This window comes from Canis lupus, chromosome 15 (genome assembly GCF_003254725.2).
Source record: "Canis lupus dingo isolate Sandy chromosome 15, ASM325472v2, whole genome shotgun sequence".
In the NCBI taxonomy this organism is placed as follows: domain Eukaryota; kingdom Metazoa; phylum Chordata; class Mammalia; order Carnivora; family Canidae; genus Canis; species Canis lupus.
In genome coordinates this window covers 16,974,426-16,998,835 of record NC_064257.1, presented here as the reverse complement: position 1 = coordinate 16,998,835, position 24,410 = coordinate 16,974,426, and the positions used below count along the sequence as shown (strand labels likewise).

At 43.5% G+C, this 24,410-nt stretch overlaps 1 protein-coding gene across 5 annotated transcripts in view; it reads left to right on the top strand.

The window, feature by feature from the left end:
* Positions 1–40: 40 nt before the first annotated feature.
* Positions 41–24,410, top strand: part of CFAP57 (cilia and flagella associated protein 57) — a 73,651-nt gene continuing 49,281 nt past the window's right edge. For 3 of the 5 annotated variants that reach the window (XR_003125360.3, XM_025420460.3, XM_049094592.1), the window contains exons 1-8: positions 41–197; positions 5,172–5,488; positions 6,849–7,135; positions 8,839–9,046; positions 12,119–12,271; positions 19,971–20,110; positions 20,888–21,053; positions 21,757–21,870. Coding sequence is in view for 4 of the 5 variants with exons in the window: in XM_025420460.3 (XP_025276245.3) it covers positions 41–197; positions 5,172–5,488; positions 6,849–7,135; positions 8,839–9,046; positions 12,119–12,271; positions 19,971–20,110; positions 20,888–21,053; positions 21,757–21,870 (1,542 nt within the window). In the remaining variant the exon portion in view is untranslated. The remainder of the gene's footprint in view (positions 198–5,171; positions 5,489–6,848; positions 7,136–8,838; positions 9,047–12,118; positions 12,272–19,970; positions 20,111–20,887; positions 21,054–21,756; positions 21,871–24,410) is intronic. The other 2 variants (XM_025420462.3, XM_025420463.3) reach the window with 2 other exon arrangements.

Below are 24,410 nucleotides of genomic sequence, written 5' to 3'. Positions count from 1 at the left end.
CTCTGCGCTGGACGTTCAGCAGAACCCCGTGCCTGGTACCATGTCGACCGTGGTGGCTCAGTCGCTGCACGTTTTTGGTCTTCGAGCTCACGTGGCCAACAATATCTTCTTCTTCGATGAACAGATCATTATATTTCCTTCAGGAAATTACTGTGTGAAGTACAACATGGATCAGAAGTGGCAAAAATTCATTCCAGGTAAAAACCCTTTCCGTCCTGACACATTAACTGTACGTACCAAATATAACCCCCTAAAAAAAAAAAAATATATATATATATATATATATATATAATCTCCTAATCCCAACAAGGTTATTGAAAGGAAGATATTTTTCACCAACTTAAATGTGGGTATAGTTTTATAAATGTAGACGGAGTACATGTCTACCTGCATTGTTTGGCATACAGAGTAATCACACATACATAGTGAAAATCACTGTAAAATAATGTTAATTTAAAAGTAGTTTTTTTTCCACTGTGATTTAGTGAAAAAAATATTTCATTTTTTTAATCTATTTTTTATTGGTGTTCAATTTGCCAACATATAGAATAACACCCAGTGCTCATCCCATCAAGTACCCCCCTCAGTGCCTGTCACCCAGTCACCCCCACCCCCTGCCCACCTCCGTTTCTACCACCCCTAGTTCATTTCCCAGAGTTAGGAGTCTCTCATGTTCTGTCTCCCTTTCTCATATTTCCCACTCATTTGAAAAAAATTATTTTAGAGTCTCTTTTCATTGTCTTTGTCATCAGCAAGACCACTTTTTGAATTGTCTAAATACAGTTTTTTCCAGAGATCATTAACTTCATTACAGCACCTTTTGAATCCATGTATGATGAAGACCCTGGAGATTTTATCACCAGTCACAAATAACCATCTGTATAGTGTTAACATTTATTCACACCGATCCTTTTAATGTTATACACAATTTCCACAACTTAATCACTCTTTTTCCAGTCTTTGTTGCATTCAAAATGTTTCATCATGACATATGCATACAAAAGAGCATTCACTAGAAATATGTAATATCTAAAAAACCATAATAAAATGTAGGTCTGTGAACCCACCACACAGGGTAGGAAATAGAACATGGCCAATTCCAGTGTTTCTCCCTGATTTCGTTCTCACACATGCATATTCACACCCCATCCCAGATATTGTAATTACTCCTTTATTCTTTATATAGTTTTACCACACTTATGTGTGGCCTTATATAAGTGATAGTTTTGTCTTTGCTACTTACCAACTTTATATAAATGTAATCATAGTTGTACATATGCCACTTGCCTCTTGTTCAACATCATGCTTTTGAGAGTAATACATCTTAATACATATAAACTGAGTTATTTTATTGCTATATAGTATTCTATCATATGAACATCTCAAATATATTTATCCATTCTAGTGTGAATGAACATTTGGGAAACAACAGTTTTTTGCTGTTACAAAGCATGCCACTATAAAGTTTCTTTCATTGGTATGTGCTCATCCACTTGTGCAGGGCACACTGCCAGGACTAAAATTACTGGGTAATGTGGTAGTGCCAATTTACACTTCTAGGGACTGCATGAGAGTTACCATTCCTTTCCAACCTCTTCAACCCTTAGCATTGTCAAGCTTCTTAATTTTTTGCTAAGCTAATTGTTGAGAAAGAGTATCTCAATGTAGTTTTAGTGTGCATTTTTCCATTACTAGTGAGGATGAATAGGTTTTCACGTTTATAAGCTGTTCCTACTTAGTCTTGTGTGAATGCCTTGTTCCAGTCTTCTATCCATTTTTCTTTTCTTTTTATTTATTTTTTTTGTAACTTTATTATTGATTTATGTACACTTTATATATTCTCTATAGAATTCTTTCCAGTTTGGGACTTGTGTTTTCTCCTTCTTTATGGTATCTTGATGAACAGAAATACTTAGTTTTATTGAAGTGAAATTTATCAGCCTTTTCCTTTTTTCCCTACCCCAAGATTATTAATATATTCTCCTTTTATGCTTTATACTTTTGCCTTTGGTGATAGGCTCTGAGTTAGGAGGGTGCTTAGTGTGTGCAAGGAGGTTGTGTGGCTGGAGTGGAGTGAATGGAAGAGTGGGTAGAGGGAGGCCAGATGGGGCAGTACCACAGTTTTGTAGGTCAAAGGCTGTGGTAGTCTGATGAAGTGGGAAGCCATGGGGGGCTTCTGAGCAGAGTAACAGGATCTAACTTATGTTTCAGCAGGCTCTTTGGCTACTGTATAGAGAATAGATTTAAGGAGGGGCAAGGGAGGAAGTAGGAGACCAGGTAAGAGAAGACGTTGGCTTGGAGTGGGGGTAGTGGCAGGCTGTAGGGATAGTGATAGAAAAGACTGAAGTAGGAGCAGGTTTTGTGGGGAGCATGAGGAGGTTAGTTCCCGGCATAGTAAGATTGGGATGCCCACTAGGTAGGCAATGGAGATCTTAAGTGAGCAGTTTGATTGATTTTGGATCTGGATACAAGGGAGAGAGGTCCAGGCTGGTGATAGAAATTTGAGGGTCATCCACACAGAGATGAAATACAAAGCCATTCAAATGTCAGAGATTCCGGGATCCCTGGGTGGCGCAGCGGTTTAGCGCCTGTCTTTGGCCCAGGGCGCGATCCTGGAGACCCGGGATCGAATCCCACATCGGGCTCCCGGTGCATGGAGCCTGCTTCTCCCTCTGCCTATGTCTCTGCCTCTCTCTCTCTCTCACTGTGTGCTTATCATAAATAAATAAAATTAAAATTAAAAATAAAAATAAAAATAAAAAAAAAATGTCAGAGATTCCCTTAGGGAGTGAATGTATTTATAAAACAGAAGAAGCCTAAAGAGTGAACTCCGGAGTACTCCTACATTTAGTGCTGGGGAACTGAGGAAGAGCCAGCACAAGAGTCTTTGAAGGAATAACCAAAAAGATTAGAGGAGGTCCACACAGGAGGGAAATATATTTCAAGAAAGAAAGAGTCCATCATGAATGGAGCAGAACTCGGAAATGAGGAGGACCAATGCTATGCCAGGTACCGCCCTGGCGCGAAAGCACAAAAGGAAGGAGGGAGAAGCTTTCCTTTCCCTCTTGGAGGCAATCTCATTTCTGCTCAGTTTCAACTCCCCAGTGTGACTCTTACCTCAAATCTGCATTTTCAGTCCCAACCTGTCCCCGAGCTTTAGAATCACATAAACTGTCTGCTAGGCCTATGCCTAAATGTCCCACAGTGTGTAGCTCCCACACAATATATCCAGAATGGAATTTGTGCTTTCCTTTTCGCTCCCTCTCTTCCCTGAAGGCCCTCCCTCGCCAGATTGGGAAATACGCGATAAAGCGATGATTACAAAAATAATGTGGTGCTGGTATAAATATCTCAGAAACCCAGGTACCTATATTTGTGTATGTAAGTGAATTTGATATATCATAAAGGGTGGCATTAGGAATCTGTGCTGGGACAACTAGTTAGGTATTTGAGAAATGAGAATCAACTTAAATCTTCGTTTCATACCTTTTACCATCCCAAACCCAAGATGAAGTAAAGACTTTAGGGTTAAAAAAAAAAATGAAATAGGAAAAAAAAAACTAGCAACCCTAAGAACAGGAATAAAAGTAAAATCCTTGGATGAATGGATGGGCTTTTCAGCAAAAAATCAGTAAACATTATCCTCACCATGACCCCTAACTCCCTCTCTGTGTTCTTTCCCAGCTGTCACCCCTTCTCCTCGTCACCAGATGTCAGTCATAGCACATTTCTCCCTTTCCCTGCCACACCCAGGCCACCACCGGTCTGACTTAGGATTTCTCTCATCTCCCATCCCAGCTTTCATATTGCTTGTCACTACCATCCTGTTTTTGAAATAATCTGCCCCTCCCCCCTCTGGTGTCCCTCCATCCAGAACTGTCTCCCACACAATTGCCGGAGGGTTCTTTCTACAACACACATCCAACCCTTCCAAGTTTTTCTGTGACAGTCATTTGTCTTCATGGTAAAATCCAAACTCTCATGCAAGGCTTCCAGTGACCACAAACCTGAGTTCTTTGCTGAGGCACACTGACTCCGTGCAGCCCTTCCAGAGAGGTCCTGCTGCTGGCCAGACTTGCTGCAGCTCATTTTGGAGCACAGCACAGAGCCCGTGGCATCACTTGCTAGCGCATCCCCCCTGCCTCACTCACCCTCTCTTACCCTGTGCTGAAACCGGGCCAGTTTATTCACAAGACATGGGAAGCATAGAGCCTAGGGCCAGTGATGCATTTAGAGACCCAGGAAAATGAATATAATAATAATAAATCAAGTTGGCATTATATCCTTCTTTATACCAATGCAGTCATAAAATATAATTTTACTCATTTTTAAAGCATTTTATTAATTTTTACCACTAATGGAAGAAGGGGCCCATGAAAATCATAACATGGGCTTGATTTTATCTCCCTAATAAAGTATTTGCCGCTTAATCTCTGCCTCAGCCTCTGCTTTCTAGACCACAGCTTTTATTCTCATGCTTGTTACCTCGTGTTTGCAAGATGACTGCTCTGTCACCAGTTATCACCAACATATTCCAGGAAAATTAGGGGTAGCCTGCATCCATCTCTGGTTTTTGAGAAAGCACAATCTTTACCCTAAGGTCAGTCCAGCAGATGTCTGTGGCTCTCATAACCTGAGTGTCACATAGATGACCTAACTGCGAGAGAGCCTGAGGATGCCAGTAGTTGGCCTCTCGGCCTCAAAAGTAGAGGAGTATTGAGTGCCGGCTGTGCAGAGCATAAAGGCCTCCCTATCCCTCCCCTCTAGACCCAGCTTTGGTTTCCCCTGGCTCACATGCGATTCTCCAGCCATACCCCACTGTTTGCGGTTCTCCGCCATCCTGTACCCTTCCTCACATCCACACCTTTGCTCTGCCCACCTGCCCACCCCCACCCCAACCTGCCATCTGCGCATCCCCACCCCAACCCACCTTGTCCTCCTAGCATCATTCCCTGACTTCTCCTCCCACCTCAGCCGCAGTGAGGTACCCATTCTCATCATTTTCCAAATACCCCGGACACAGTGGTACCACGGAACTGCCAGGAGTGACATTTAACCATTTCTGTGCCTTCCTCCCATGTGTCAAACCTGCCACCACTGTGCCTGGTTCATGTTGAGTCATGATGAAAGCATGATCTGCCCTCATTATCCCCCTTTACCTCTGTTCGCAGGCTCAGACAAGAGTCAGGGCATGCTGGCCTTGTCCATCAGTCCCAATCGGCGATACCTCGCTATCTCCGAGATTGTGCAAGAGAAACCCGTCATCACCATTTATGAACTGTCATCCATCCCTTGCCGGAAGCGCAAAGTCCTTAATAATTTTGACTTTCCCGTACAGAGATTTATTAGCATGGCTTTTTCTCCGGACTCCAAATACCTGTTGGCTCAGACATCACCTCCAGAGTCAAACCTTGTTTATTGGCTGTGGGAAAAACAGAAAGTAATGGCTATTGTTAGAACCGACTCTCAGAACAATGCTGTCTACCAGGTACCTCCCAGCATAACAAGTATCGTGCAAGTTATAAAACCTAAGAAGAGCTTTATTGAATGCTTTCCATGTGCCAGGAACAGTGCTGATTTCTTAATGTGCATTTTAAAATTTAGTCTCTCAACAACCATATGTGTTCTTTTTTTTTTTTTTTTTTTTTTTTACCATATGTGTTCTGTATAATTATTATCTTACTTTTATAGATGAGAGAACTGAGGCTCCAAGAGATTAAGCCACTCACCCAGGATCACACAGGTAGTGTGAGTGGCAGGGGCAGAAGTCCCCACCCGCAGTGCCTGTCTTCTTTCCTCTGGCCCAGAACTGCTTTCCCAGGTCGGGCCCCGAGATGGATTGAGAACTCATTTCGCCTTGCTGGTCCTGGCCTCTTCCTAGCAGCACTGCTGGGCAGTGGGAAGATTTCAGGAATGTAATGTGAAGTGGTAGGTCTTGAGGAACAGGTCCATGAAATTGCAGTTAAGTGGGGAATGGAACTTTCCATCCTGGTTTGAGAGCAAAATGAAGAGGACCTATGGGAAGGCTGGGTGACTGCTTAGGCAGTGGGTCCCAAGGAGGTTTTATCTTGGTGCAGTCACCTCAGGCTAGGATCTGGCACTCAGCTCTACAAGTTCGAGGACTCAGATGGGCTCATGTTCAAAGATATTAGCCAGTCAGTGTCCCAGGAATGGATTCCCTTATTCTCACGAGAGGCTGGTGAATAACCCAGCAGGTGACAACCAGAACGCTCGTATCATTTATCTGGTGTAGTTCTTCCCTAGTGATCGAGAACCTGGGAGGTGAAACTAGTAATCAGAGCATACTTGGTGGCCACAGACTCAGATCAAAAGCAGAGAGAACTGGAAGATTATTTCACCTTGGTGAGGTCGGGTCCAGCATCCCTATTCAGAGTAGAGTACATCCTCTCCAATAGATTCAGTAAACACCTGGTGCCTACTATGAATCCAGCCTCAGGAATACAGAAATGAAGAAACTACAGCCGGTCAGTTGCTCACCATCTAGTAGGTTGACTGCTGATGAGACTGTGTAGCTCTCACTGATGTGGTCCCTTTCCCCCTGGACAGGGCACGTAAACCCTCCTTTTGCAGCTGAGCCTTCATTCCATTTTGTCAAGATCTGCTTATCCTCTTTTTGGCCTTTGTAAAATGATTTCTGTAGGTTTCCTAGCTTACGATGCATGGGTCCTACAAATATAGTGAATCTGTGCTCTTATCAAATATGATATCAAAATTTATCATGACTTAGTGATGTTTAAAGGATATGCTGAGCTACCTGAAATAAATATTCATTCATAGAATGAGAAGTAATTCCATCAAGATTAGTTTTATCCTTTCATATTTTACAGGTGAGCTTCAATCCCCAGGATAACACTCAGGTTTGTGTCACTGGAAATGGGATGTTTAAGCTGCTCCGTTTTGCCGAGGGAACTCTGAAGCAAATCAATTTTCAGAGGGGAGAACCCCAAAACTTTCTAGCCCACACCTGGGTGTCTGAGGACAAGATCATTGTCGGCACTGATACAGGCAGGCTCTTCCTCTTTGAATCTGGAGACCAACGCTGGGAGACAAGTATAATGGTCAAGGAGCCCACCAGCGAGACCAAGAACCTGGAGAACATCCAGGAATCGGAGAGGTAATAACATCCCTCTGCACTGGTGCTCTTGTGAAAATATGCTCATCATCCCAATAGCATTATACCAAAAACCATATTTTTTTACAGTCACTCAGAACCCCTCAACCTTAAAATCGACTCTTTTCACCTTCCCTCTGCCTTTCTCATGTTCGTCTATATTTACGCACAAATTTGACACCTATGACCCCAGCCTAGATACATTTCTTTTTATTTATATATGTAATCTCATTTTTTAGGCACTTCAGCTTGACCGGTCTTCAAAACTGCAGATTTTCAAACATACATTTTCTAGTGGCTGCCTAATTTTCTGATTCAATTCAATAACTGGCCACCAAGTTCTTGCAGTGTGCAAGGCACCTTGCTAGGTGCTGGGGACATGGGTCCTCAAGGACCTCACAATTTGGAAGGAGCCAGCAGACCCACAAAGAAGTGCAGGGAAGTTGTAGGTAAATCTGACAAAAGCCTATGGGGCAAAGTGGGGGCTCAGGTCAAGTTTACCTCTACTATGGTCAATAATAGTCATATCTCACACATATTAGAATGTGCCATCGTATGTCCTAGATACTGTGTTAAGCACTTCATATGTATTCTCATTTGAGTCTTTCCCTATATGGTATATATTATCGTCATGCCCATTTTATAGACAGAACAGTGAGGCTCAAATAGGTTAAGTGACTCACCTAAGATCGTAGCCCTGTCTGCCTGGCCCTGGAGCCTCAGCCCTCCAGCACATGGCATATGGTAGATCCTTCTTTCTTGGTAACTTCCAGTTCATTTTTCACCGAACCCCACAGCCATGACCTCTCCTTTCCGCTCATGATTCTATTAGGAGCTTCTTGATGAGTCCCTCTGCCCTCCAGTTTGCCGTGTTCCTAATCCTGCAGTGGGTCCAGTGCTCTAAGAATAAAGCCCAGATTCCTGAACTTGGCCCACATATCCCTGCTGCTTTGACCCATCTTTACGTCTGGAGCATTGGCTCCTGCCTCTATCTCCCACATATGTCTCTCGGACTCTTGCTTCTGGGCTTGATCACAAGTAGTTCCTCCTATCCCACTCCTCTGGACACATTCACATACCGACGTACTCATGTTTGTTCATCAGATCAGCTGAGGGCTCTCAGCCTCTGCTCATCTCAGATGGGTATACCTCTTCTGTAACTGTCCTCTGAAACCCTGTTACCGCTGACTGGCTGCTCCCATCCCACCCACCTGCTCCCTAACTGTCCTTAGCATTTGTCCCCTAGACTCTAAGCTTCTGAGGGCAGAAACTGTGCCAATCTTACTTCTATTGTTTCACAGAGTTGTTTACACAGTGTAATTCCAATAAATATTTGTAATGTGGGAGGAAGGAGGGAAAGAAGAAAGGGAGGAAGGAAGGAAATGGAACCTTGGATTCAAATCTCAGCCCTCCCACTTACCAGTTGCATATCTCAGAAAACTCTCTGAGCCACTTTTTCTTAAACAAAAGGAGGATGACAATGCACACAACAACCACAGTAATAATAGTGACTGCACAGGGTGGTGAATCTCTCCTTGGAGTTTGTGTACCAGTCCAAGGCCCAAGGGTAGCATTTTGGCTCTGGGGCTCACAGTGGGCGATTTCTCCCACCCCCAAAGACAGCCAGCCCTTCTTTCTCATCCCTAGCTGGACTCACCTCGTTGGGATTGTCTCCGTAAACTTTATATGCTATTTTCTCTTTCCAGCCTGATTGAATTTCCAACCATCAGTTCCCCGGTCCCTTCCCATGAACAAGTCATATTGGCCAGTGGCCACAGCCAGCTGGTCTTACCCCAGGTGTTCGCCATCGCAGCCTATTCAAAGGGATTTGCCTGTTCTGCTGGGCCAGGGAGAGTTTTGCTGTTTGAGAAGATGGAAGAGAAGGATTTTTACCGGGAGAGCAGGGAAATTCGGGTAAGGAGGGGAGGAAGAAGCAGAACTGGGGTCCTCCTGGCACGTGTTCTCCAGCAGCAGAGCACTGGCGGGGAGTTTGCTGGGAGGAGAGAGCTGTTGCGCTGAGTGGAAACGAGGACTTGAGCCATTTTTGCCGTGGGGAGTTTTAGGACGGGGTGGCCAGAGTGGGGTTTAAAATTGGGAGGATCTGGATTTGAATTCTGGAAGAGAACTCTGGCAAATTAGATTTTCTCTTTGAGGCTTAGCGCTCCCGTAAAAAATTGTATTATGACATATACTGATATTTAATGTCAAGCATATACTGGCACATAGGAAGCATTCAGCAAATGTTTGTGGAATCAGGGATACAAACTGCTATGAAGAGAGATCGTCTGTGCTTGGGGAAGATCCAGGTGGGCTCTGGGTGTTTGGTGGTTATCTTTAGGGTAGGGCCCTAGAGGAAGGGTAACGATTGACAGGAGGGAACAGGTTAGGAATTGCAGGTGGGAGGAACAGGTAAAGCAGAGGCACCATGGATGAGGAGCAGGTGGTGTATCTGGGAGATACTCTGCTCCCCCCCGGGGGACAGGAACTGAAATCACTCGAAAGAGCAAGATGGGAGCTGAGGCCGGTGAAGGATCTCCAATGCCAGCCTGGGGAGCATGTGTATGATTCAGACGGCCTGTTTTTGAGCGGAGAAGCATTACACTTAAGAAAAGCAATCTGCCTATGGTGTGTAGTTGGGGGGGGGGGGGGCGGTATTTGGAGGCACTAGATGTGCGGTGGCTACAAACACTGCAAGAGCCAGGCTTGATTCTGCCCTTATTGGCGGAGTGACTCGAGATGCGTTGCTGAATCCAGCACAACCTCTCTTTCTTCACCGAGAAAGTAGCCCATCCCTGGTGGTTATCAAAGGATGAACCAGACCTGAGTGAATCATGTGTGCTGTGCTTGGTGCTCCACCCGTGAGAGCAAGTACTATTGCCATGCTTAGGAATCAGTTAAGTGGCTTTGTCACTCAGGCCAAGAAGTGGTGAGGTCTTGTCACGGCAGTGAATGGCAGGGAAGGTGGGAAGGGAAAGAGCTTTGTGGAGGTTATGCCTGTAGAACTTGCCCTGAGTAAACGTGGACAGCTGGAGATAAGGAGCTCTCAGAGATGATGCCTCAGCTTTGGGACTGGATGCCTGGGGAAAAGATGCCAGAGGTAGGAAAATCGGGGGTAAGAGCAAGGCGAATGGGAACCAAGGGGAATTATTATGAATTTACACCGCCTGCTTTCAAAGCAATTCATTCTTTTGTTTGCTTATTCACTTCACAAATATACACTGAGGGTTTACCAGGTGCCAGGTTCTATGCTGGGGGCTGGGGATGCGGTAGGGAAGCAGGCACATTAAAAATTCTGTCCAAAGAACACAGCCAACAGGCAAACAAACAAATATTAACTGATTGACCCCCGGGGATCAACGCTGTGAAGAAGAGAAGGCCAGGAAAAGGACAGGGAGTGAGAGGGGGTTCTGTTCTAGAGACAGTGGCTCTGGTAGGCCTCCTTGAGGAAGTTGACATTTGGCCAGACACTAGAGTAAAGTGAATCAGCTGGAAATGTGGGTTAGACTTTGGGAGTGAGATCAGTACGTACACACAGACACACATACACAGTCCTTAGCTGGTGTCTGGCACAGAGCTGATGCTCTGTTTTTACTATTTTAAGGATTTATCATTGTGATTACATTCACTGTATGTAAGCAATGATTACATTGCTTTCGTCGAAACCCTCGTATTAGACAGAATCACTGACAGATAAAACAGAGACAGAGAAAAAGAGGACTGAGGACAAAATCTCGCGTTTCCTAGTGTAGAGTCTGAGACCGAATGAGGACCCGGCAGATGCTGAGAAGTGGTGACCGTTCACTTCTCATCTAACAAACGGCTGTTGCATGCCTACCACAGCCCAGGCTCCATGCTGGATGCTGAGATAGCTGAATCAGCCACGGCCACTTCCCCAAGGACCTCACTGTCTCTGGAAGAGAAGAGCAAGGCAGTGCTTCCTCTTTGAGCAGTGCGCTGCGCTAGGCACTGTGCCAGGCCTTGGGACACTGACAGGGTCCTTGGCCTGTGGCTTCCCCATCCTACTTTACACAGTGTGATGAATGTGGAGCAGAGGGCAGCTCCCTGGCAAGCACATTGGGGTGCTGTGGGGGCCCACCCGGCCCAGGGCAGGGTGAGGCAGGGCGAGGCAGGACGCTTCTCCCTCCCAGAGCCCTCACCGTCCTTGCAGAGCCGGGGGGGTTGACGATGGGAAGATGGAGGAGCAGGTGTACAGGAAGACAGACCTCCAGGCCAAGGGGAGAAACTGAGAGCCTGGTGTCCTGGCCCCTGGGAGGCAGGTACTGCCATCACCACTACAGGATCTAGGAAGGTCAAGAAGGCAAGGATTGAGCAGGAGCCTCTGGCTCTGGTGATAAGGAAATTTCCAAGGTTGATGAGGACATTTCAATAAGTGATGTAGTAGGAGGAATTAAGAACCAAGGGGGTGGTATGTGCAGGCCAGCCTTTCAAGAAGTCTGGTTGTCAGCAGACGAAGAGCACTGGGGTGGGGAGGAGGGGATATAACATTATCATGTCGACTTGAGAAGTCCAGGCCCTCCCAGAGACGACAGGCTGGGCTTCTGTATGACCCCTTCTCTTTTCCCTGCCCTGTCACCTCCCCATATGGAAGAGGGACTGCGACCTTCCCCTCTGCTGGCCCGAAGTGCGCATTGCTGCACTTGATGAGGTGGCTCCCGCACTGAGATTCTGACAGATGGGCAGGAATGGGGTTTAAACCAACACTCATCTTCAGGGGGAACCTCAAACCGAGATGTGGAGAGTGATCATTTTTACACATGCTGCTGTCTCTCGGTCAGCCGCTGATCACTGAAAGGTGACACACAGGGACTCAGGGCCCTCCCTTCTCCCCATCTGAGGAGGATCCTTGCAACCATACTGGTCTGGGAGTCTGCAAGCTAAAAGTATCCGCAAGAACTCTGAAAGCCCCGGGACGCACCGTCTGGCAACATGGGGACATCACTAAGAACTGCCTTGCCTCTTGGGCAGATTCCTCTGGACCCGCAGAGCAACGAGCCAAGTCAGTCTGACAAACAGGACATCCTCTGCATGTGCTTCAGTCCCTCAGAGGAAATCCTGATTGCCAGCACCAGCAAGAACCAACTCTACAGCATCACCATGTCCCTGACAGAGATCAGCAAGGTAAGTCTTCCCCAGCAACGACTGGCTACCCTGGGGGCCAAGTCTTACTCTAAATTTGCTGAGCATGGCTCATTCAGCCCTTTCATAAGAGCAAAAGAAACTCCAATCTTAAGATTTCGCTGTAGAAGCACTCTGCTCTCCTCAGTGGGATGGCGGTTGGCTGCAGCCTCCTTGGGGGACACACTGCAGTTGTCTGTCAGGTTTAAATGGTACATCTCCTTTAACCCTGCAGTTGCACTTAAGAGACTTCAACCTACCATAGACGTTGCACAAAGACGTATGCTCGTGTGCACAAAGATGTATAAATCAAGAAGTGTGTTTTTCCTTTTTTGTTCTTAAATAACAAGGAAAGATAGCATGAATACACTGCAGACATTGCAGCAAAAAAAAAAAAAACCCCACCACTATTAAAAAGAATCACTTTGAACTTCTAAAAGGTTCGCTGCATTAAGAAGATATTGCGGTCTTAAAACTGTATGTATCTGATAGCATGCACTCCAAATATATGAGGCAAAATTTGACAGAACAGCAAGGAAAATAGACCATCTACAATCATAGTAAGAGATGTTAACATATCTTTCTCAGTAATGGTGGTTTCTTTTAAATGATAGTTCTTTTTTTTAGTTTAAATTCAGTTAGTCGACATACAGTACATCGTTAGTTTCAGATGTAGTTTTCAGTAATTCATCAGTTGCTTGTAACACCCAGTGCTCATCACATCATGAGCTTTCCTTAATGCCCGTCACCCAGTTACCTCATCCCCCACCCACCTCCTCTTCAGCAACCCTCAGTTTGCTTCCCAGAGTTAAGAGTCTCTCATGGTTTGTCTCCCTCTCTGATTTTTTTTATTAAAATTTATTTTTTATTGGTGTTCAATTTGCAAACATATAAAATAACACCCAGTGCTCATCCCATCAAGTGCCCACCTCCTCTCTGATTTTTTTAAGACCCATTTAGTTTCCCCTCTTTCCCTTACAGTCCTCTGCTCTATTTCTTATATTCCACATAGTGAAACCATATAATTGTTTTTCTCCAATTGACTTATTTCACTTCGTGTAATACCCTCCAGTTCCATCCATGTTGATGTGAATGCTAGATATTCATCCTTTCTGATGGCTGAGTAATATTCCATTGTGTACACAACATCTTCTTCGTCCATCTGTAGAAGGACATCTTGGCTCTTTCCACAGTTTGGCTACTGTGGACATTGCTGCTAGGAAGATTGGGGTGCAGATGTGCCTTCATTTCACTATATCTGTATTTTAAAATAATAGTTTTATTGAATATATACTGGTATTTATTCATATGGCATACAATTCACATATTTAAAGTATGCAATTCAGTGGTCTTGAGTGTATTCAGAGAGTTGTGCAACCATTACCACAATTTTAGAACATTTTCATTGCTTCTGGTTCTTTTTGTTTGTCCCTGTGGATTTGAATCACTACCTGAAATCACTTCCTTAGGGGATCCCTGAGTGGCTCAGTGGTTGAGGGCCTGCCTTTGGCCCAGGGTGTGATCCTGGAGACCCAGGATTGAGTCCCACATCAGGCTCCCTGCATGGAGCCTGCTTCTCTCTCTGCCTATGTCTCTGCCTCTCTCTGTGTGTCTCTCATGAATAAATAAATAAAATATTTTTTTAAAAAATAAGTCACTTCCTTAGCCCAATACAATTTGCTCCCACCTACCATCTTTGTGCTATTATTGGCAAATACATTTCCATGCACCCAACAATGCATAATATACATATTGTTTTATACAGCAGCTTTTTAAGTAAGGTTAAAGAAGAGTGGGACTGGTACTTGTGTGCATGCATGTTTACTTGTGCTCTCTTTCTCTCTCAAATAAATAATCTTTTAAAAAAAAAAGAGTGGGGATGAAATATGTGTTTATCTTATTTTTTATAATGACGTGATGCCTTTATTGGTGTTCTTTGTGGGTTTTGGTGAGTTCATATTGCTCTCTTGGGTCACTTGCTTTCAACTTGATTGATCATTTTGCTCTTGGTGCTTTCAATTTTTTTTTTTTGTCTTCAGTTTTTGATATTTTTACCATTATGTGTCTGTGGATCTCTTTGTGTTTATCTTTCTTGGAGTTCGTTCAGCTTCCTGGATGTGTACATTATTTTTCAGTAACCTTGGGAAGTTTACAGTCATTATTTATTAAAATATTTTTCTGCTCCTTTCTCTCTCTCCTCCCCTCTGGTACTCCCATTGTACATATGTTGGTATGTTTAATGTTACCCCACATTTATCTGCAGTTCTGTTCATTTTTCTTCATTCTTTTTTCTTTCTGTTTTTCAAATTGCATAATCCTCTTGATATGTCATTAACTTCTCTAATTCTTTCTTCTGTTAATTCAGATCTACTTTTGAGTCCCTTTAGTGGGTTTTTCACTCCTGTTATTGTACTTTTTACCTCCAATATTTATTTATTTATTTATTTATTTATTTATTTATTTATTTATTTATGAGAGAGACAGAATGGGAGAGACAGACAGTGTACATGAACAGAGGTGGGAGGGAAGAAGGGGCAGAGGGAGAGGGAGAGAATCTTAAGCAGGCTCCAGTGTGGAGCCTGACTCGGGGCTTGATCTCACAACTGAGATCATCACCTGAATTAAAACCAAGAGTGAAACGTTTAAGTTGAGTTGAGTCATCCATGTGCCCCATGAATTTCTTTTTTAAGCAATTTTTGTCTCTTTTTGATGTTCCCTATTTGATGGGACATTGTTATCAGAAGTTTCTTTACTTCTCTAATCTGTAATGGCTGCTGTGGAGTCTTTGTATGTTAAATCCAATATCTGGTCACTCTCACAAAGAACTTCTGTTACCTGGTGCAGAAAAATGCAAATTAAAACAAGTCTGAGATCTTTTTTTTCTTTTCAGTGACACTTTTCCTTTAATATTTTTTGTCTTTTTCTGCTTTTGAAATGAGCCTTCAATTACAGAATATCAAACTATACTCCAAAATATGAGCCATTGGCGGTATGGAGTAACTCATAAGTAAGGACAATTGAATAGCAGCAGCAGGTGGCAAGAGGTGGGAAGTAATTGAAGCAGAGGTTACAAATGTTCACAGGAAGGTAAAATTATCCAACAGGTTGTGCCCTAATGTTAGCACAGGTTAGACTCATCACTACCTTGGTGGGCAGCCTCAGTGTGTTTGGGTTCAGATTCTACATAGTAATACAGTTTCTTCCAGTTTAGAGTTCTTGGCTTGCACCAGTCACAGGGTGGCCGGATGGCACTGGACCAGTCTAGTCTATTAGCTTTTCAAAATGCTGTTGTAGATGTACTGAGACTTCAGGAGCTCTGCACTTCAATAATAGCATGTAACTTTGGTTTCCTGGCTGGATAGCTCAGCTAACATCCAAATGCTATCAGTGAGCTTCAGGGATTGGTACAGCATGTCCTGCCCTTCTACATTCCTCTTGGCAATAGTGTAACATTATTGTTTTGCAACTTGCTAGTGTCAGTATTTTAATGACATTCCTTAATCTAAAACTGAGGTTTTCGTTGGGAATATCCTTCCATGTTGCAAGGAAGATCTGGCAACTTTGCTTTGCTCTCTCCTACAAAAAGCACATTGAGTGGGGTGAAGTGGCTGAAGTTGCCTCAGGGTTACACCTCTGGCTCCTCAGACAACAAAGTGACAAGTAGAAGGGCCAACTTTTTTTTTTTTCTTTTTTTTAGGGCCAACTTTTTCAGTAGCATATTACAGTAGTCAGAGTCCTTGGGTGACAACCCTAGAAACTTCATTAACTGAAAGCACCAATGCTGAACTGGCAGGAGATAGCCAAGGAGTTACATGCCCACAGATGCTCTAACGTGCCAGTCATCTTTAGGGTTGTAATTAGGTAGTCCAAGATGAAAATCTGGCCCCATTCAGTGCACTCATCTGGGGTTGTCAGCAGCTTAATGATGTTCTGTTGGTTCAGATCAAGCAGGTTGCTGTTTAGGTAAGATTCGCTGATTTCAGATAATGCTACTATAGCATTAGCCACCACCATTGGGTTTGAATCTGTATGAGATCCCATAGAGAATCCAGATTTCCCTGATCTTCTACCATTTGGGCATTGTGTTATGGAATTTTGCCACACAAACTTGCTGCTGCTGTTTTCCAAACATAGGGATCTTCATGCTTCAAGGACTTGCAGAGAGGTTCACAGGGATATTGAGTAATATTGTCCACCCAGATGTACCCCATGGTTCTGACTGCCAAGGCCCAAATTAGAGGATAGGGATCTTCACAGTCCTTCATGAAGCTGTTGACAGCTTGAAGTAGTTCATCAAATAGAGATACATGAGCTTCTTTAATTCCAGATTGTCTTTGCATATAGTTCACCACACCTGGAAAGAGAAGACTGACACCTTTCCCCACAGTCAGGGCAACAATCACTTTCTTCACAGTCTCCTCCTTCTTTTCTTTCTTTTCCTTATTGAGTGCAGCCTTCAATTCAAAGATTTCTCCTTTTTTTTTTTTTAAGATTATTTATTTATTTATTCATGAGAGACACAAAAAGAGAGAGAGAAAGGCAGAGAGACAGGCAGAGGGAGAAGCAGGCTCCATGCAGGGAGCCTGATGTGGAACTTAATCCCAGGACTCTAGGATCATGCTCTAAACTGCTGAGCCACCCAGGCGTCCCAATTTCTCCTTTTTTATTGATTTAAGTGCTTGGAGTCAGTCATGGTTTGGGATCTTTTTTTAATTATTTAAATTCAATTAGCATATAATGTATTATTAGTTTCAGAGGTAGAGGTCAGTGACTCATCAGTCTTACATAACACCCAGTGCTCATTACAGCACATACTCTCCTTAATATGCATCACCCAGTTACCCCATCCTCTGACCACCTCCCCTCCAGTAGCCCTCAGTCTGTTTCCTCTGATTAAGAGTCTCTTATGGTTTGTCTCCCTCTCTGATTTCATCTTGTTTTATTTTTCCCTCCCTTCCCTTATGATCCTCTGTTTTGTTTCTTAAATTCCACATATGAGTGAGATCATATGACAGTTGTCTTTCTCTGATTGACTTATTTCGCTTTTCACTTAGCATGGTTTGGGATCTTTAATGTGCTCCAGAGGTAAGGGCAAGGGTGGCCGCAGCAGCCAGAGAGCATGGCTTGAGTGGTGAGGTAATGATTTCTTGCATGTCACAAGTGAGAGGCTTTTTTATAAGAATTATTTTTATCACACTACCAGAAATTAGAAAGTCAGATCCCATGAGAGATTTCTGAGAACAAGGGAAAATGAGAATCCTAATGTGATGATGATGGATGTGTAAACTGGCACAGGTATTCTAGAGAGCAATCTGGTAGTTCTTGGTCAAGTAGAGAATGCATGCATCTTGTTATTCAGTGGTCTGCCCCTGGATTCATACCAGGAACTACATCATGCCAGTCCACCAAAGAACATGCACAAAAGTGTTCACCTTAATGTTCGTAGTAATGGAGAGTTAAAGATAACCCGGATGTCCATTCCTGGGAGTGTTAGAGAAGTGAAGTAGCTGGATGTATACTACAGAATACCAAACCTAAGTTAGAAGTGATGATTATACATATGACAACACAGATGGTTGAGAGAAAAAGTAAAACTACAGAATGCACTCTGAAGCACAGTGCCCTATATAGAAATATCCAAGGATATAAATGAGACACATTCATTGGTGCCTTTGATAACAAGGGAACAAGAGTGAAAATTAAAGAACAAGGGAATGAACTAAACATAAAATAAAAATTGACTCTACATGAATTGAGTATGACAGTCTACAACTCTGCCCCTGAGATATAAAATAAAGAAAATAAAGATAGAAAATCAAGGAAATATGAGGCAAGTTTGTCAGATGAGCTTTGGGAATGAGAGTCAGAGCAAGAGAGTTTGGAAGACCTGGAAAGAGAATAAATGATATAAAATTGGTATCTCTTAGAGATTTAGAAAGTGAACTTACTGAAAAACATGGTGGAGTTACTGCGTCCATTGGAGGTTTATGGTCATGAATTCTAAGTGAAATCGGTAAGCCTGCTTGTCTGATTCTCCATCATTGTACAGCTTCTCAGGCAGAGGTGCAGAAAAAAGAAGAAAGAACTGCTGTTGTTTTTAAGATAAGGGAGCCTTGAGTGTGCTTAAAAGCTGATAGGAATGTACCAGTAGAGACAGGGAGATTGAAGAGATGAAAAAGGATGGAAATAATTGGGCCCATCCCCCGATCTCAGCACAGAGCCTTTCCTCTGTGGTAGTAGGGAAGGGTGAGTAGATGCAGGTAAGTTGATAAGTGGAAAAGGGCCAGGATTTGAGGGAATCTCCATCCCAGCCTTTGTCTTACTTGTGAATAGACCTAAAATATATGCAACTCATTGACTTTCTCAGCCATCACTCCTCATTCAGGTATCCCAGCTCTAATGCCCCTGATTACATGTGGAGCCTACACAACATGTATAACAGGATACATTTTCATTTCAAATCATTCACCCAGCTCTCACTGCTGCTGGTGGCAGAGCAACACCATTTCTCTGAAGAGAAATTTGGTGGTACCTATCAAGGCCTTTAGAATTTAGAATTACCACTTCCCCCAGTATTCCACTTCTAGAAATGTGTCCATTTTGTCAGTCTCAGCCTGTTGATAGTGATGCTATTGGCTGGGAATGCCTGAGGCACTTGCCAAGGCCCATGCTACTTCTAGCAAACCCCCAGACATTTCTCCCACTAGGACCAGTGATGTGGCTGGACTGGACCTTTTGCTTCTTATTAGGATTGCAGAAAGCACTTCAGCAAAAAACAACAGGGAACTTTGGGAAGCATAATTTATTACTCAGGCTCTGGAGGGTACACAGCACACGTAGGGTCACAGCGTGAAGTCGTTAGTGGGAGGTTATGGGGTTTTGCCTTTATGAGGCTGTGAGGGTAAGACATCTAGAATTTTTGTAGGTTTACTCTTTGTTGGATAATTTAAAGCCTAAGAGTGGGGGACACCTGGGTGGCTCAGTGGTTGGGCATCTGCCTTCAGCTCGGGGTCGGGGCGGGGGAGGTGATCCCGGGGTCCCGGGTTCAAGTCCCGTATCAGGCTCCCTCCATGGAGCCTCCTTCTCCATCTGCCTATGTCTCTGCCTCTCTCTGTGTGTCTCTCATTAATAAACAAAATCCTTTTTTAAAAAACGCCTAAGAGTGGGATTGAGACCCTAGGAAGGGAGAAGTGGGATCACTCAAGCAGTCAGTATCTAAGTTATCAAGGGCATTCTGAAAAAAGACCTCCATGGGTAGGGGTAGCCTACTACCTTGGTGGCTTTGCCAGAAGCTGGTAACACATTTATTCAAGATGGATGTCTTTTGAAATGGATGCCTACACATTCAAAAGCTTAGTCCTGGACACTCACACTGCAGGATCTAAGGAAGTAATCAGAGAGGTACACAGACATACACACAAGGGTATTTAGTCTAGTGTTACTCCTAAATAACAGAAAATGGAATCCACTGAAATGTGCCCACATCTGGTATATGTATAGAATAAAATATTTTATTGCCATCAAGATAATATTTTAAAATAATAGTGGCATCAGAAAGCATGCATGATGTTCAAGCAGTCTTGCTACAGCCTGATTCCTGTGTACTTGGTCTAACTAATGTTCTTGGGTAGTAGTGAGAGCTGAAGTGCACAGCCTGCCTTCTGCTCACTGTGCCAGAGCTCGCTGTGTGTGATTTCTCCAGGGGGAGCCTGCTCACTTCGAGTATCTGATGTACCCCTTACACTCGGCATCCATCACTGGTCTATCTACGTGCATCCGCAAACCCCTCATTGCCACCTGTTCCCTGGATCGATCCGTTCGCATCTGGAATTATGAATCAAAGTAAGGATGAAAGGCTTTACTACTGTAGTGTGCAAGATTTCAGTTGTTAGATTTGTTCATGTGAATTATTTTAATTAGAGTTTTAAAATGTAATTACTTAGAAGCTTTCAGTTGGAAAAGGTTTTTTTAAAAAACCAAGTCAATCAACTTACCTATTTCTCTGTGCTTGGCCTAGAAAATTGCTTTGTGTTTTATTAAGTGCTTACCACATGTCAGACACCATGCTGGACACTAGGGACATAAAGATAGCACTCCAGTATCTCACCTTTTTATATAACCTCCTATGTTCTTCCAGTTTTCCTATTGCATCCCTCCCACTAGATGTGCTTTCTGCCACATGGAACTCTCTGGAAACACTCCATCTCTTTCTCCTTATCACTGCCTCTAGCCGCCCTTAACTTCCTAGTACTTTATCCCCTTGGCATAGCCTCCCTGAGAAGCTCCAACCTAGTTTGGCCCCACACTGGAATATCTTTGGTCTTTGCGTATAGCTGCTGGGCTGCTGAAAAGAAACCACTATCCTTCTGATTTGGGGAACTCAAACTGGAGCCATTCCTTCAGCATCACTAGACAGCTCATTGATCACTTCCTCAATTTTCCTTACTCACTGCTTGGACACTCTCCTCATATAATCAAAATACAGAAAAAAGAGGAACCAATCATTTTAAGCAATAAAGTATCTCAAATGCTATGATAAAAATATTTGCCAGGTACAGTGGAGGCCTCAAGGGATTTAGCAGGCTAGACTTCTAATTCAGTCATCGATCTTCCTCACAGCACATTGGAGCTATTTAAGGAATACCAAGAGGAGGCATATACAATCAGCCTTCATCCATCTGGACACTTCGTTGTAGTAGGGTTTGCTGACAAGCTACGCCTTATGAATCTACTCATTGATGATATACGTTCTTTCAAAGAATATTCTGTTAGAGGATGCAGAGAGGTAAGATGCTAGAAATAAAACCAGAGTTGAAATATCAGGAACTAACACACTTTGGTGAGCTGGGACCAGTCTGCCTTAGAGAACTTCAGTGGCTTTAAAAGAAGAAAAAGGAAAAGATCAGTTCTTCTCTCACCAAACTCCTTGAGTGTATGGCTCTATCTCATTTTCCTCATACTCATCAAGATATTTCAGTGAGCCCCAAACCTTGTGAGACCCCACCTGTGATTAATCCTTTCCGTGACTGCAGAGGAACAAGAAGCATCAAAGAGGAAATTTATCTTAGACTCAGAGTCCCAGCTGGGAAGGTGAAATTGGAGGTTGAGAGGGGCCAGGGAATATACACATCAACAGGGAGAGACAGTAAGCAGCCAATCACATTTCTCCCTAAGATGACCACAGAAACCAGATAGTTCAGGAATCCCTTCCCCACTGTGAAACTTCTACAGACACAGAATGAGCACTGTGCTCTACCATCCAAGCAGATTCATGGTCCATGCACGTGGCCGTGACAACATCTTGGCCAGTGAGCTACAGGAATAGCAAAATGTCAGCCAGTGCTTGGTTCTTTCTGTGTCTTCCCCCAATTCCCACTTCTGCACCTGGTTGTAGCCTGAACTCTCTAGGAAAAGGAGCTCTTGACTGTAACCTGCAGACTGCTCATTTCTCTCTTTCATTTTTGCTGTCTTGCTTTGTTTCCTCATAGTGTTCCTTTAGCAATGGGGGTCACCTATTCGCTGCAGTCAATGGAAATGTGATTCACATTTTTTCCACCACAAGCCTGGAGAACATCTCAAACCTGAAAGGACACACAGGGAAGGTAAGTGAGTAAACAGTGTCCAGAGAAACGAGGGTCACAGAGTCCAGCACTATACTCACTGAGTGAACAAAAGAGAAACGATTCCTTTCTTCTTGGGAGTTCACTGTCTACTTGGGGAAAGAGACAATAAAACAAAGCACAGACTAATTACTAATCACAGTAAATGCAATGAAAGAAAAACATGGGGTGTCATGAGAGTCGATAATGAAAAAGTTGGCATAATTTAGATTGGGGTGTTCACAAAGGCTGGGTCCTAAAGGAGTAGGGAAGTATTAACCAGACAAAGCTGGCAGAGATCATCATTGCAGATAGGAATCCAAAGACCCTGGGATGAGAGGTTGCATGGCTGTCAGAGGAACTGAAAAGTCTGTGGGGCTGGAACATAGATATCAGGATGAAACCCAGGAGCAAGCTGAGTTTGTTGAGGTTGGCAGGGGCCCACGTGCATGGAACTTTGCAGACCTTTTAAGGACAAAAAAAATAAAGATAGTTTATCCTCCTTGTTCCTTGAAACCACTGAAGACTTTCAGGGCAGAGAATAATATGACCAGATTTTCATTTTAGATTACGTTGGCTGCAGAAAGAAGAATGTATTGAAAGAGACAGGGTGAACATAGTAAAGAGAGTATTGTGAATATCTACACTATTTTGGACCACGGTGGAGGTGGGAGATAGGGAGAAGTAGATGGATACAAGAGATATTTATGAATCACGACCAATAGCTTTTAGACCGAGGGGAGGTGAGGCAGCAGGAGAACGGAGGGGCCAAAGGTTGAAAGACTAAGAAGTAGTCAGTGAAAGAATTTGGAGAGAAAAAGCACTTGAAAAAGAAAGGCATTGTAGGCAGGATGGCCTGTTAAAGATGATGGAATGGGAGTATAAAATAGGATAGTGGTTTGGGATATACATGGCTGGAACCAGGGACACATTCCAGAAGTGATGGAAGGGGCTGGAGAGGTGGGCTGCATCAGAGTGTGTGTACCATGCCAAAAATTGGACCTTAGTCTGTAGGTGATGGGAAGCAATTGAAAGGATTTAAGAAAGGAAGTAACTGGATTAGAAAGGTACTTCTCTAGCGGTGCCTGGGTGGCTCAGTTGCCTTTGGCTCAGGTCATGATCCCTGGGTCCTGGGATCAAGCCCCACGTCAGGCTCCCTGCTCAGCAGGGAAGCCTACTTCTCCTTCTCTCTCTGCCACTTTCTCACTTACTCTCTCAAATAAATAAATAAAATCTTTTTTAAAAAGAGCGAAAGTGAAAGACGAGTCAGGAAATAAACCATGGCTTGGTAGTACAGATAGAAGGAAGCATGATATTTAGTTCCATTTTGTACATATTATGTCTGATGTACCCAAGATGTATGATACATGAGTGTGGAGATCAGGAAAGAAGTCTAGGCTGAAAATGAAGATTCAGGGGGTTAGGCAGCAGTGGAAATCAGAGACATCGATTACATCACCAAGGGCCTGTGTGGAATCTGAGAAGAATCTTGGGCAGGAGACAGGTGGCCAACATTTAAGGGACTGGATAAGAGAAAGCCTGCAAATGAGGGCAGGCTTTGAACTTGGAATCAAGGAATTGTATCAGAGAAGTTAAGGAACTTATTCCCAAAAGGATAAAGTAGTCAGTGGCTTTAAAGGTCAGAGAGGGGCACCTGGGTGGCTCAGTTGGCTAAGCATCTGACCCTTGGTTTTGGCTCAGGTCACGATCTCATGGGTCATAAGATCAAGCCCCATGTTGGGCTCTGTGCTCTTGGGAGAATCTGCTTGAGATTCTCTCCCTCTGCTCCCTTTTTTCCCCACTTGTGCACATGCATACGTACACACATGCTCTATATCTCTCAAAAAAATAATTCAAAAAATTTAAAAATAAAAGTCAAGTCCTGTCAAAACTAAAAACTGACAATTGAGTTTAGCAAATAATAGGTGCATCAGTGCAGGTGCTATGAAAACACTAGCATTATTGAGTTGCTGAGCTTCCTCAGTTTCAACAATGTGACTGGCCTTCAAGTGACTATGGAGATACAGATGAAAGCACACCAGGTGATTCTGATGCTCTTTCTAGAACTATGTGTACCTCCATGGGAGGCCCTCCCTTCACCAGTACAGAAAAGCAACCATCTGTTTCACAACTTTGCAAGTATTTATAACCCTGGTCTCTAACCAGAGATATATGTTAGATTTACATCTGCAGTATTTAAAAAAATACAGATGGAGGATGCAATAAAGCTATGCCTACAAAGAAATTTATAACCTGAACTATGTATATTATAAATATAAAAAAGACAGAATATCAGTGATATAATCATCCATCTCAAGAAATTAGAAAAGTAACAGCAAGTTAAATCCAAAGAAAATAGGCGTATCTGGGTAGCTCAATGATTGAGCATATGCCTTCGGCTCAGGGGTCCTGGGATTGAGTCCCACATCAGGCTCTCTTGCAGGGGCCTGCTTTTCCCTCTGCCTATGTCTCTGCTTCTCTTTCTGTCTCTCATGAATGAATGAATATTTTTTTTAATTTCAAAGAAAATAAAAGGAAGGAAA